The sequence below is a fragment of the Cuculus canorus genome, chromosome 25 (genome assembly GCF_017976375.1).
Source record: "Cuculus canorus isolate bCucCan1 chromosome 25, bCucCan1.pri, whole genome shotgun sequence".
Taxonomy (NCBI): Eukaryota; Metazoa; Chordata; class Aves; order Cuculiformes; family Cuculidae; genus Cuculus; species Cuculus canorus.
The window spans coordinates 6,779,918-6,793,266 of record NC_071425.1 but is presented as its reverse complement, the minus strand read 5'-3'; the positions used below and the strand labels follow the sequence as shown (position 1 = coordinate 6,793,266).

Genomic DNA, 13,349 nt, shown 5'->3' with positions numbered 1-13,349 from the left:
CTGAGCCAGTGGGATGTCCCTGCCCATGGCAGGGGGGTTGGAACTGGATGATCTTTCAGGTCCCTTCCAACCTTATCGATTCTATGATTCTATGTTGGCCACTGATGAACACGTGTCTGACAGAGAGAATGGAGCCCTCGTCACAGGAGAGGCAATCAGCTCTCAGTATGGTGACCACTACCTCAAAATTAACCAGGCTGCTTAACCACTAAAGAGCAGAGAAGCCGACCTTTCACACCCCTCGCATTCATCTTGAGAACTCTGCCAAAAATCAGCTGCTCCAGAATACACTTTAAGAGGACTCTTAAAACTTAAGCGTGCACAGTTGCCACAGTGAAAACTGCGCATCTGGTCCTCAGTACTGCAATAGGAATCTGGACAAGAGGAACTCAAGATTTGCACACTTGAACAGTTCCAACTAGACAAAATACGTAAGCACTCCAAACAAACATGCAGAGATGTAGCATCACAGAGAACATAGAACCGTTTGGTTGGAAAAGACCTTTGAGATGATTGAATCCAACCTTACCTGTCCACTACTGAACCACCCCTGAGCACCTCGTCTGCCTGGCTTTTAACCTCTCCAGAGAGGGGGACAGCCCTGGATCATTTATTTTCCCAAACCACAGCAAATATGGAAATGTTGTGAGATAAATGGTTGGCTTTTTCCACAGCCTGATTTCCAGACAGCGAGCCTGGCAGTACAGCTGACACAGACACAGATGTCCTATCGACTGCGACAGGAGCATACATGTGGGCAGCTTTAGATCTGGGCCTTCTGCTGGTACACTGACCTCGATCCGACCTCTCCCGCCTCTGCCAAATCACTCACATGCTTCCAGGGAATTCCCTCTCGCTGGTACTCTTCCTGCTCCTGCTTTAGAACCAGCTGAATAAAGAGCTGCTGTAGCTTTTCATTGCAGTAGTTAATGCAAAATTGCTCAAAACTGCAAAAACATCAGAACAAAAAGAGATGAGTTCTCAGGAAAGCCGAAGGCCCCACACTGCATTTTAACAACGTGACTCACCTGTTATTGTCAAATATTTCAAAGCCATAGATATCCAGGACACCAATGACTGTGTTTTTCCCATGTATCGTAGTGTCATAGTTCTTCACTTCAATGACATCATTGATGTGTGACACGATCCAACAGAAAAGTCGCTCGTATATGGCCTGCCGGGAGACAAACACCAAGGAATTTTGCCTGCATCTGTCTTGGTTCTTTCTGGTCAATGCAATATGTGGCATTACAAAGCTTAATTCAAGACACTACCCTAAAAAAAGCGACAGACAACATTCTGCTAAAACCGAACAGCTACAAAAGAAGAAAATTTAATCACAGAATCACTGAGTGGTTTGGGTTAGAAGAGATCTCAAAGTCTATCCAGCCCAAACCTGTGCCACGGGCAGGGACATCTCCCACTGGATCAGGGGCTCCAAGCCCCATCCAACCTGGCCTTGAACCCCTCCAGGGATGGGGCAGCCACGGCTTCCCTGGGCAACCTGGGCCAAGGCCTCCCCACCCTCACAGGAGAACATTTCTCCCGAAGAGCTCATCTCAATCTCCCCTCTTTCAGATAAATATTCCATGAAATTATATTTTATCTTTCTTCCAAACCTCATTTACTTGAAGTCTAAACCCTAGGGAGGTCCCCAGGTACAGTGATCCTCTAATTTGGTTCCAGTCTGCTTTTCAGCTGCCTAATAACTTCCATACTTGAGAATAGTTAACAATGCTGAAAAGCAACTATTGCTCAGTTACAGAAACCTAACAACCTAACAGAGAGGCAGTGAAATACAGCTGTTCATCTTTCAAAAAGAAAATGTTCTGTAGGCACAGGCATCTTTGCAGTCTGTGTGTTTAAAATATACTGCGAAGCTGCACAAACATATAATCTCAGGGAAAAAAGTCAAGTTGATAATTGGGGATCTTTCTAACTTCATCCGTTCTTCCTTTGCCATTTGATTTCTTAGCAAAGGAACAACAAGTGTCATTCCTTTGGTCATCTGTATCCTCCTCTCCAAAAAAGAGACAGCAGTTTCCAATCTGAGTTCAGAACTGAGGTTTCCAACACGAGTTCTAGATGTTACAGTTCCACTCTCTGCTCTTTGTATTTAGCTGCTAAATAAGGTCAAGAATCACATTTCACAAAATATTCAGTCCTGTACAATGCCTTCCTTTTGCAGACACCATGAAGGCAGGCTCACAGCTCCTCTCCTCTTCCGCGCTGCAAGCACTGCCGATTGTGGTACACGTTGTGTCACAGGCAGCAGAGGGGAGGGACGAGGCTGCTCTGCAATCCCCCGATGGAACACAGCGGCCCGTACATTCAGAAATAGATCTGCAAGAAATACAGCCTTCCTGGGCCTCAGCAAGCACTGACTGTACTTATTGATCCATCCAGGAATCCTGCTGGGAGCTGAGCACTGAAAAAAAGCGTATTAATGAAGGCACTTCAATACTGAAAGCCTTCCCCAGGCACCACCGTTCTTTGCTGCATGAAGTACAACTCAAGTAAAAGACAAAAGAACTGTGTCTGAGTTACTGTCACGTCCAAAACCAGATGCAGGAAAAGGAAATCTAAACTCACTTTTGCAAAGGCATCTCTGCCGTAGGTGGCTTCTTGTTCGGTGTGTTGTTTGTCAATGACATCCCGACCCGTAGCTACAGTTCGAAACAGAAGAGCCTTCTCCACCAATTCAGACTTTGTTGACAGCAAGTCAGCGATGATGGCCACAACCTTGCTGTTTTCTATTACAGGCGTATCACCATCCACAGAAAATTTCAAGTTCCCCTGCAATAAGTAGCAAAAAATTAGATTTCTCACTCTGTCTTTTATTGAAATGAATCAGTACAGCCCAAGTCCATCCACGTTCCATCTGCTGTTCAAGGCAGTAAACCTCCTAACACATCAGAATGGTGGGCCTTGCACATCCACGCACCCACAAAGCTCCAACACCACTGGAAGGAGCAAAGCCCAACCCAAAGAAAAGCATTCCTGCTCAGTGTCCAGCTGAGCTTTTGAAAGAAACTACATCAAATGCCGCCAGAGGTTTAATCAAATGCTGTCTCAAGACTCAGAGGCTAGTGGTGGGAAACAGCATTACGGAGACAAACAGTGGATGGAGCATGTCACAGACTCATAGAACCACTGAATGGTTTGGTTGGAAGGGACCTCAAAGGCCCTCCAGATCGAACCCCTGCCATGGGCAGGGACACCTCCTACAGGATCCGGTTGCTCCAAGCCCCATCCAACCTGGCCTTGAACCCCTCCAGGGATGGGGCAGCCACCACTGCTCTGGGCAACCTGGGCCAGGGCCTCCCCACCCTCACAGGAAAACATTTTTCCCTAAGATCTCATCTCAATCTCCCCTCTTTCAGCTGAAAACTGTTCTCCTCATCCTGTCTCTGCACTCCCTGATCAAGAGTCCCTCTCCAGTTTTCCTGGAGCCCCTTTCCATACTGGAAGCTGCTCTAAGGTCTCCCCGCAGCCTTCTCTTCTCCAGGCTGAACAACCCCAACTCTCTCAGCGTGTCCTCACAGCAGAGGTGCTCCAGCCCTCGAATCATCTCCGTGGCCTTCTCTGGACTCACTCCAACAGATCCAAGTCCTGCCTGTGCTGAGGGTTCCAGAACTGGACACAGGGCTCCAGGTGGGGCTTCATAAAAGCAGAGCAGAGGGGACGAATCCCCTCTCTCACCCTGCTGGTCACACTTCCAACACCGCTCGCCACAGGAATGCCAGGCTGCAGTTCCCACAATAAGGCTGTTGCCCACAAAGGCAATGTGAACATCCAGCAAAGCCAACACGGCAGCACAGCCAATAGGACTGGACTGAAGTGTGCTGCCACAACAGCTTTGTCAGCGAACACCTCCAGTGCCAGGATCCAGCAGGACCCCGCTGCATCGGCTGCAGGAGCAGTCTCATCCCCTGCCTGCACAGCCTGGCTCTGCTCTGCCTCTGTTCCCTCCCCAGCAACGGGGCACTGTTTCCTTTGCCATCTTCCTCCTACGCCCCCGCAGAAGCTCTCTCCTCAGGAAAAAAGAAGATCTGAGTACAAGACTGCACAGAGACTCTGTGGGTACCAGGAGAGCATGGTGGAAGGAAGGATTTCCTTAGTGTCAGGATACAGGGACTGAAGAATTCTCCTGTACCTGGCTGTGATGATGCCTCCACCATGAGGCGAAGCAGCACCCCTCCAGCAGAACCACAGCGGGGATAGAGAGTGAGAGTGCCAAAGGGGACAGAAGGACAGTGGGATGAGAGCTCCCTTCCCCCTCACTGCCAAACCCAAACCATTCCTGTAATTCATTTTCAGACTATTCAACAGCTCCCAGTACTTGATGATATCTGTTTTGGGATCTGGAATATGCAGGAATAAATGTGATCTTCCATCATTACTGCAGTGTCCAATTTCATCAAGGAATTTCACTCACCACTGGAAGCTGTAAACTGTAAACACTTATCCAGCCAAGAAATCTTCCAGCTGTTCTGCAGCAAGGAAATCAGAGCTGCTGGAAGCGAGAGCGTACTGCCTGACCCCTCCGGAAGAACAGCTCGCTCGTACCTGCGGCAGGGAGCTTACCAGGTGAAGAATTGCTGCCACGATTTTGTAGACAGTCTGAATCTCCTCTTGCTTGAAGCCTATCACCTTCATGGCATCCGCTACTGCTTTGAACTCTGCACCATCGTTGATGGAGCACTGAAAGAGATGTTTGGGACATGAGAGGCTTAACAGAAGTCAGCTGCTGGAAAGCAAAGGCTTTGCAAGCCCATGGATACAGATACGCACTTCACTATTTTCCAGGTGCAAGACACTAGCATGAGATCTTTTCAGCTGATCCTAACGCCGCCCCATACACTTGTACGCTGAACCCTGCGCTGTACATGCACGGATACGAGCAGCAAGGAGACGCAAACCTCTTTCCCAGTGGAATCTACCCTGAAGCAATTCATAAAAAAAATGATTGCGGTTTGTTTTCAAGAGGAACCGATAAAGGCATCTGAGAAGGTCTGCGGGATATTTGCCAAAGAGCATCTCAAGGATGCAACCAGGAAATCAGGGAGTCTTTTGTCTGGACCCTGCTTCACAGGGACAACACTAGAGACAACTCCAGACACATCTGAAGCGTTCAGGATCTTGTTGTCCTAAGAACTTTATGGGTTTGTTCCCTTCCTTTCTTCTCAGAGCCCCCCTTGGGGATTAGTTAGGTGTGAAGAAAGAATGCTTCAGTAACTTAAATGCTCCTGTTGTTAAAAAAAAAAAATAAAAAAAATAAAAGAGTCCCTATTGCTTTTTAGTCCTTAAATTACCCACTATGAAGCATGGAAAGTCTATCACTGGTAATGGGTCAAACATCCATGCTTGCATTTATTAACAAGGGTGAAATCTCTCCTACCCCATTTGATTATTCTTTATAAGCAGACACCAGCGTAGCAGGCACAAGTACACATCTGCTTGTCTTCAAGAGCCAGAAAACCCATTTGAAACAGCACGCTGGTGTCCCCTTTCCATCTTCACCCCATAAATACTCGTCTCAGCCTCTGTCAGTTCAGCAGTACATCAAGTATTTCATGAAGCACTTACAATTTTAAGACAAGTTGTCTTTAACTGGCTAACACTGCTCTCACCTTCAGCTGCGCTCCAGGACTGATGTAGTTGTATGCAGATGCATCCTTCTGCAGGTGGAGGGAGCGCAACATCTGGTCAGAACCCCCCTGGAGCAGCTGCACAGAGAGTACAAAGAAATAGCGAGTGAAAAAAAAAATACAATCTTCCCTTTTTCTGTTTCTTATTCATCTGCTTGACAAGCAAAATCATAAAAACATTAAATTACTGCTACAGAAGAATCATCTACAGTAAGTGGAGTCATAATACGTGTGAAATACATGGCCTGGCTCTGCCCAGCAGACAGAGGTTGCCTGAGTGACTGTCCTGTTGAGTGACAATGGCTGAGAAACTGAGCCTGCACCCCTCCACAGACAGGACACGTCTGCACCTGTGCCAGACAGACGTGTCCAGGGCAGCACATTTCCCTTCTCTGCCACACAGAGACTTCCCAAGAGGACAACGACACGTTGATGAGAAAGGTACTAACGTGCCATCATGGAGTGCTGTGCAAGTGGGAAAAATAACCCAAACAACCCTGTGCTTCCCTGACTGCAAAACAGAGAATCAGGGTTATGCTAACAGGCTGACCACTTCCCCCAAAGGGCCCACGAGGGAACCACCACACAATATGGAAGACATTAAAACGAACCCAAAGAGAAGAAGAAAGTCAGCTTGGTGTCATAAAATCACTTCCACATGGACTAAAGGTCTTGAGAGAAAATACAGGGATTAGACTCGTTACAAATAAATCAGTGAGTCAAAGTCCCGTGTTCTGTATTTGTTCACTTCGTCTGCTTTAAAGTTTACAAATGTGTTGATATGAGACTGGAGGACAGATAAATAAATCCTCCCAAGCTCCTTCCCTGGGCCAGGCCTCCCCACAGAGCTGGAGAGCCTACGATCACCCAAAAAGCAACCACAAGGGAACCCTTTGCAAAACACAAGAGAGGGGGAAAGCTTTGAATGTTTTGCTTACTGTGTCTGGGAAATTTGAGAAAAGTCATTTGTTTCAGCAAATACAAACCTGGTAAAATGAATGAAAGCTTCGTTCTCCTGGCTGTTGCACAATCACGCGAGACTGAGGGGAAACAAAACACGAGATGGATATTTGTGCATGTGCACGGCCCAATTCCCCAGCGCCTCCCTGGGACATGGACACATCGGTTCACACAGCCAGGACAGAGCCAAATGGATCTTGTCGGGACAGTAAGGCTGTTGTGAACACTATTAAAGGCACGACCATGGAGTTTGAAGTCTATGATCAAAAAGATGGCCTTGCGTAACAGCTGCAACATCCTACTTCCAACCAGGAATCCCACATGGCAACTCCAGAATTGCTCTCATGCAAGAGTCAAATGAAACATCATTTTAGTTTCAAGAGTCATTTCACCACTGGAAATGAAAACCAGAACTCCTAGAAGGAGCGGCCGGGAGAAATGGGGTTGTTTAGCCTGGAGGAGACTGAGGGGAGACCTTATTGCTCTCTACAGCTGCCTGAAAGGAGGTTGGGAGACGTGGGTGTTGGTCTCTTCTCCCAAGTGACAGGTGATAGGATGAGAGAGAATGGCCTCAAGCTGCATCAGGGGAAGCTTAGGTTGGACATCAGGAAAAATTTCTTCACTGAAAGGGCTCTCAGGCCCTGGCAGAGGCTGCCCAGGGAGGGGGTTGACTCCCCATCCCTGGAGGTGTTTAAAAGGCAGGTGCTCGGGGACATGGTTTAGTAGTGGACAGGTACGGTTGGAGCCGATGATCTCAAAGGTCTTTTCCAATCTTATGATTCTATGATTCTACAAACCAGTGCTCTGCAGACCACAAACAGGACCTCTTGGTCCAATTCTGCAGCCCCAGGAGGGAATGAGCAACAGTGGCCGGCTCTGCACCAGTCACCGTGCAGCAGTGGTGTTGCACTGCGGGGTGAGCGACAGCTCCACCTTCACAGCACTCATTCTAAATCGATGTAGAACAGCACAAACCCATGCCGCTAACCACAACAGAAATTCAGTCAACAACTAGTGCATCCTCATCTTATACTACAGATATTTACACACACACACACAGTCTGGGCTGCGTAGGTTGATGAGGCATGTGTTCCTGCTGCAGCACGAGGTCACTGTTAACCACCTGGATTCCGATTGGAACCTCAACTGCTTGCAAAACAGAAACAAATTTAATTTGGTATTTAATTAATACTTAGTTATACTAAATGATCAGAATTTAGGTCACTGCAGCTGCAGCTTCAGCCCCTTTCTGCACAAAAGTATCACACGATAAATGTTCTAGTTTGTTGTTGTTGGGTTTTTTTAATAAAACAAAGTGTTTATTCTGAAAATAGACTTCAGGGAAATAACGGGGAAAGTACAAAACACAAACAAAGAAGCATGTTAGCAGATGTGGTCAAACACAAATTAAAGCCAGACACGTAATGAGAACTGTTAATACACCGAGCCCAGTGTCTCTACAGAGTTTTACATATTCCAATATTTTTGGCCACCACTTAACAACGTACAAGGATCACTTGGAATATATAAAAACAAAGCTACTAGAAGATTACACAAGGCTATGGCGTTATTCCAGGACAACAATTCTGAAGCGTACGGTTGCTACTCACACACCTAGAGATCTTCTCCTTTTATCCACCAGTGAGATCTCAACGTGGGAACTTATAAAGAAGGAGTTTTGCAGGCGTTAAATTAATCTCTGCTTTTATTCTGGATACAAAGTACAAGCAGGTAGAGGCAAATAAGCTTTGAGCAGCCCGAGACCCTCACGCAGTGAGCTCTGAAAACAGTGCTGTCACAGTAACACGGCAGTGCCAGCGCTTCAGCAGCAATTCAGTTATTTATACCAACTCTTGACGAAAAACTAAGCCCTAGATTTAAGAATTCTGTGCCCTCATATGTCACGTACTGACAAATCATGTTCAAAAGGCAATGGCGAAGCACACATTACAGAACTCCCCCAAAGGCAGCAACTCTCAATGCGAGCTTGGCTTACCTTTTCTAGCAAGTAATTATTGATATGCCCGCCGATCGGGTCTCCTTTAAAATCAAAGTTGATATCCATGTATTTTCCAAACCTGCTGGAATTGTCATTCCGGTTTGTCTTGGCATTGCCAAAGGCCTCTAGCACACAGTTGGATTTCAGCAGTATGTTCTTCACTCTGCAGCACAGATAAATGGAGATAAATTTGACTTTTACACTCAAAACATGGAAATCTTTTTCACAGGCATTTCTAGAGAACTTGGGAACAGCGGAGATGCTCTTTGATGAGATATTTGGGTAGACAGGTATATCTGCGATCCCATGGTAAACTATCTGGGAGCTTTCAGTAATGTTCCTTAGAGCCGAGCAAATAGGAACCAAAGACCAGATCACCTCAAAAATTTCTGTCGGGGTAGGTACAGTGTCTGTTCCAGCACAAAGTCACATTCCTTGCTCAAAAACTTCCAATCAGAGATGGATGTGCATATTTTGCAATTCAGGAGCAATAGACTTGGGAGGTGATGGAATACAGTCCTTGCACCCAATATGCCATTCTAATGTACCCACGTTCCAGGCAACGTGCCATGGGAAACACAATTTCTAGGTACTGTCTTTATTTTCTACATGATTTTAACCGTCAACATGATAAAAATACCGGAGTAAAAGCAGCATCTGAAGAAGCTGGGGTCACTCATTCTGGAGGAGAGAAGGCTCCAGGAAGACCTTAGAGCAGCTTCCAGCACTGAAAGGGGCTCCAGGAAATGTGGGGAAGGATTTTTTGATCAGGGAGGGCAGGGATAGAATGAGGGGAACAGTTTTAAGCTGAAAGAGGGGAGATTGGGATAAAATCTTAAGGAGAAAGGTTTTCCTGTGAGGGTAGGAAGGCCCTGGAACAGGTTGCCCAGAGCAGTGGTGGCTGCCCCATCCAGTTAAAAGAACTGGTTGGATGGGGCTTGGAACAACCAGACCCAGTGGGAGGTGTCCCTGCCCATGGCAGGGGGTTGGAACTGGATGGGCTTTGAGGTCTCTTCCAACTCAAACCATTCTGTGATTCTATGATTCTGTAAATTTGGTAAATGCTGTGAAGTCAGCGTACAATTGGTACAAGAGATCACCTAAGAACATGGTGCTGCCCAGTCCACAGAGTGATCCATAAACAAAGCAATTCCACTTGTTTTCCTGCAAAGCCCTTACCTCTCCACCTCTGCTCGCTGCCCGGGGTTGGTGATGGCTGCTATGTACTGCATAATGTATTTACTGGCCTCCGTCTTCCCAGCCCCACTTTCACCTGAGGGCATAAACACAAGGATGACACAACAGATCAAAAAGACAAAGCAAATCACCAAGCAGCGTATCTTAATTCTGCCCAAACAGTGCTTGGAGGAGTTATTATTGTCTTTTTAAAGCAATCTTATTTACGTGCCCTTTGAACGTTCTCTGAACACAGCCATAAGCCTGCCGGGTTGTTGCTGTTACGCTGACTCAGAAGCAGTCGTGATGTGAGGTTTCACCAGTCAGGAAAAGGCCTGGCACACAGGATCAAAAGGAATATTGTTAGAGGAGACAGACTGGCATGCAGAGGCCGGGCGAGCAGCAGCGCCGGGAGCTGCTGTACAAGAGGCTTCTGTTCAGCACAGCATCATGGGTCTCGCGCTTTTCAGAGCTGCTGAGGCACAGGGACATCAAGGAAGTGAAGTGCCAGGATCCAGATAGCGACTGTGCATGGTACAAGCACTGCTCCCTCTGTTAGAGCCGTGACAAGCCGGCAGTCCAGCCATCGAAACGGAGAACAGAACACTGGCCAGGCACCGCGGGGACAGGAACCAGTGGTTCTGAAGAGCGACACGAGCCCTCCTCCCTGATCTCCGTTCACACAGGCAGAGAAGGAAGAGGACTCAGGTTCCAATTATCACCCTGCATGCACACATTAAGCTGATGACTGACACCAGCTCTTGAATTAGTACAAAATAATTGTTAAGGTCTCCATACACAGATTCAAATGCAAATAAGCAGTTTTAAGATAAATGAAGTTTTCTTTTATAAAATGCTGCCAATTAGGTGAATCATTCTTCCTGTGCCTGGAATTTCACAAAGATCAAGTGTTCATCACAATGCGAACCTCTTCAGCTTACCAGATATTACAATGCAGGTGTCTTTTGATCGCCTCTTCATTGCTTTGTAAGCAGCGTCGGCAATCGCAAAGAGGTGCGGAGGCCTCTCGTACAGCTCCCTTCCCTTGTACTGCTCAATCGTGTCACGCCCGTAGATGTTCAGGTTTTTGTAGGGATTCATGGAAACCACCACCTCCCCAATAAACGTATAAATCCGTCCTTTTTCAAACCTATCCAGACGGGACAAAAGGGAGAAAAGGAATTAGTCAAATTAATATGTTTTCCAAGCAAGGTGCCCATCTCATCAAGTGCATTCTTCAATCCATCATCATACTGAAATATTACAATAAAACATTGGCTACGGACATTACTGGACCAGTATGGTCCACGAGGTGGATCAGCAAATTCCACATAGATATGGTTGGACTCGATAATCTCAGAGGTCTTTTCCAAGTTGTTGATTCTATGATTCTATCTGCCACTAAACCATTTTCTTAAGTACTTCATCTACACGTCTTTTAAATACCTCCAGGGACGGTGACTCAATCCCCTCCCTGGGCAGTCTCTGACAGACCCTTATGACCCTTTTGGTGAAAATTTTTTCCTAATGTTCAAGCTGACCCTCCCCTGGTGCAGCTTGAGGCCATTCCCTCTTGTCCTGTCCCCTGTCACTTGAGAGAAGAGCCCAGCACCCTTCTCTCTACAACCTCCTTTCAGGCGGTTGTAGAGAGCAATAAGGTCTCCCCTCAGCCTCCTCTTCTCCAGGCTAAACACTTCCAGGTCCCTCAGCTGCTCCTCGTAACCCTTGTTCTCCAGCCCCCCTCACCAGCTTCGTTCTCTTCTCTGGACACGCTCCAGAGCCTCAACATCCTTCTTGTCATGAGGGGCCCAAAACTGAACACAGAATTCGAGGTGCGGCCTCACCAGTGCCGAGTCCAGGGGCAGAATCATAATAGGGACTCAGAACCAGGGCCAGCTTCAAATCTTACTGCCCTCAACAGAAATTTCTACCACTGTTTCACTTACATATGCACAACCGATCAGATTCTGACTGTTTCTGACTACAGTCAGGTCTTGCTTTGCCAACACAACCACCCCAGCTTTCTGCATATTCAGATATTTCTGTTGCCATTCATGTTCTGCCAGAAAACAAAGTTTCTAGGGAATTCGTTAGTAAGATTTAAGTTAATATAATTTATTTACAGTGAATTGTGATGGGTCCACACAATTTTCCTAGTGAAGGGAATTTAAAGGCAAACTTTTTTCACATTCAGCAGTCATCCACAGCCCAGCTCAGGGCAGAGAAGTACAAGTTTTGGAGCCACTCCTTAGAGGTCGAATAAATATTTGCAGGAAAGTAAATAAAGATACAAGCCAAGAAGCAAATCACAGCCTTTCCACTCTAGCAGTTAGCTCCCACTGCATCCTTTTCACTGGAAGGCGCTTTGCTGCCATCACTGCAGCTAAACCAAAAGTAAAGGCTTTTTAGGAACAGGTGAAAACAGCCCTGAACAACAGGTTTCCTAAACCCAGCATGGTCCTTAGTACTCCTCCTGCAAAGAAGACAGAAAATAATGTGAAGTTTGCTTTAAAAATGTGTTTAAACTAGAAGAAGCTTCCAAAGACATCCACATTATGGAAGTTACCCAGCAGCAGAGCACAGGATGCATTTCAGATCAAGACTTGGAGACTTCAGACAGCATTCATCTATCACTTGGAGTGATAGGATGAGGGGCAATGGCTTTAAACTGGAGAGGGGCAGATTTAGAGTAGACATAAGGAAGAATTTCTTCCCCATGAGAGTGGTGAGACACTGGCCCAGGTTGCCCAGGGAAGCTGCGCCTGCCCCAACCCTGGAGGTGTTCAAGGACAGGTTGGATGGGCCTTGGGCAGCCTGATCCTGTGGGAGGTGTCCTTGACTACAGCGGAGGGTTGGAACTGGATGGGCTTTGAGGTCCCTTCCAACCCAGACCGTTCTATGATTCTATGATTTAGAGATCAATGTCCAAACTGTGGCATTCCTGCACTAAACACCTGGCTACAACCTGTATTTAAATCTCACAACATTAGGTGGCACCACAGCACTTCTGCAGACTGAAGGGCCCTCCAAATCCTTGATGGACTTCAGCCCAAGTTCCAGCAGTGCTCTACAGAATTCATTACCACCTCCATGTGGTGACAGCCTTGACACTTTCTATTGTTCATTTGAGAATTTTCTGCAGCATCTTGGCAGTGCTAGTTCTTAGCAGGTGGAATAAAACTCAAGAAACACAATCTAGCGACTAGCATTCCACCTCCAAAAAGCGAATCTGCCTCTTAATCCAGCTTCCTCCAGAAAGACTTCACTAAAACAACACGAGAATTGCAAAGCATCTTTTTGTGAGTCCTGATCTGCATTTCCCAAATCATCAGTGAGCTTCAAACACATGGATATTTTATATTGTAGAGATATACATTGTTTGAAGCTACTAAAATATTTCAGACAAGGGAAGGCTGTTATAATTTATAGAATGATAGAATGGTTTGGGTTGGAAGGGATCTCAAAGCCCATCCAGTTCCACTGCCTGCCATGGCCAGGGACACCTCCCACTGGATCCGGTTGCTCCAAGCCCCATCCAACCTGGCCTTGAACACCCGCAGGGA

General features: G+C 46.7%; 1 protein-coding gene across 1 annotated transcript in view; it reads right to left on the bottom strand.

Moving 5' to 3' along the window:
• MYO1D (myosin ID) overlaps positions 1 to 13,349 on the bottom strand; it is a 173,440-nt gene that overhangs the window by 123,614 nt on the left and 36,477 nt on the right. Inside the window, exons 2-10 of the mRNA XM_009567284.2 lie at positions 10,728 to 10,936; positions 9,790 to 9,883; positions 8,608 to 8,773; positions 6,638 to 6,691; positions 5,634 to 5,729; positions 4,588 to 4,704; positions 2,593 to 2,796; positions 1,029 to 1,174; positions 833 to 947 (exon numbers count right to left, since the gene is read on the bottom strand). Of these exons, the coding sequence (XP_009565579.1) occupies positions 833 to 947; positions 1,029 to 1,174; positions 2,593 to 2,796; positions 4,588 to 4,704; positions 5,634 to 5,729; positions 6,638 to 6,691; positions 8,608 to 8,773; positions 9,790 to 9,883; positions 10,728 to 10,936 (1,201 nt within the window). The remainder of the gene's footprint in view (positions 1 to 832; positions 948 to 1,028; positions 1,175 to 2,592; positions 2,797 to 4,587; positions 4,705 to 5,633; positions 5,730 to 6,637; positions 6,692 to 8,607; positions 8,774 to 9,789; positions 9,884 to 10,727; positions 10,937 to 13,349) is intronic.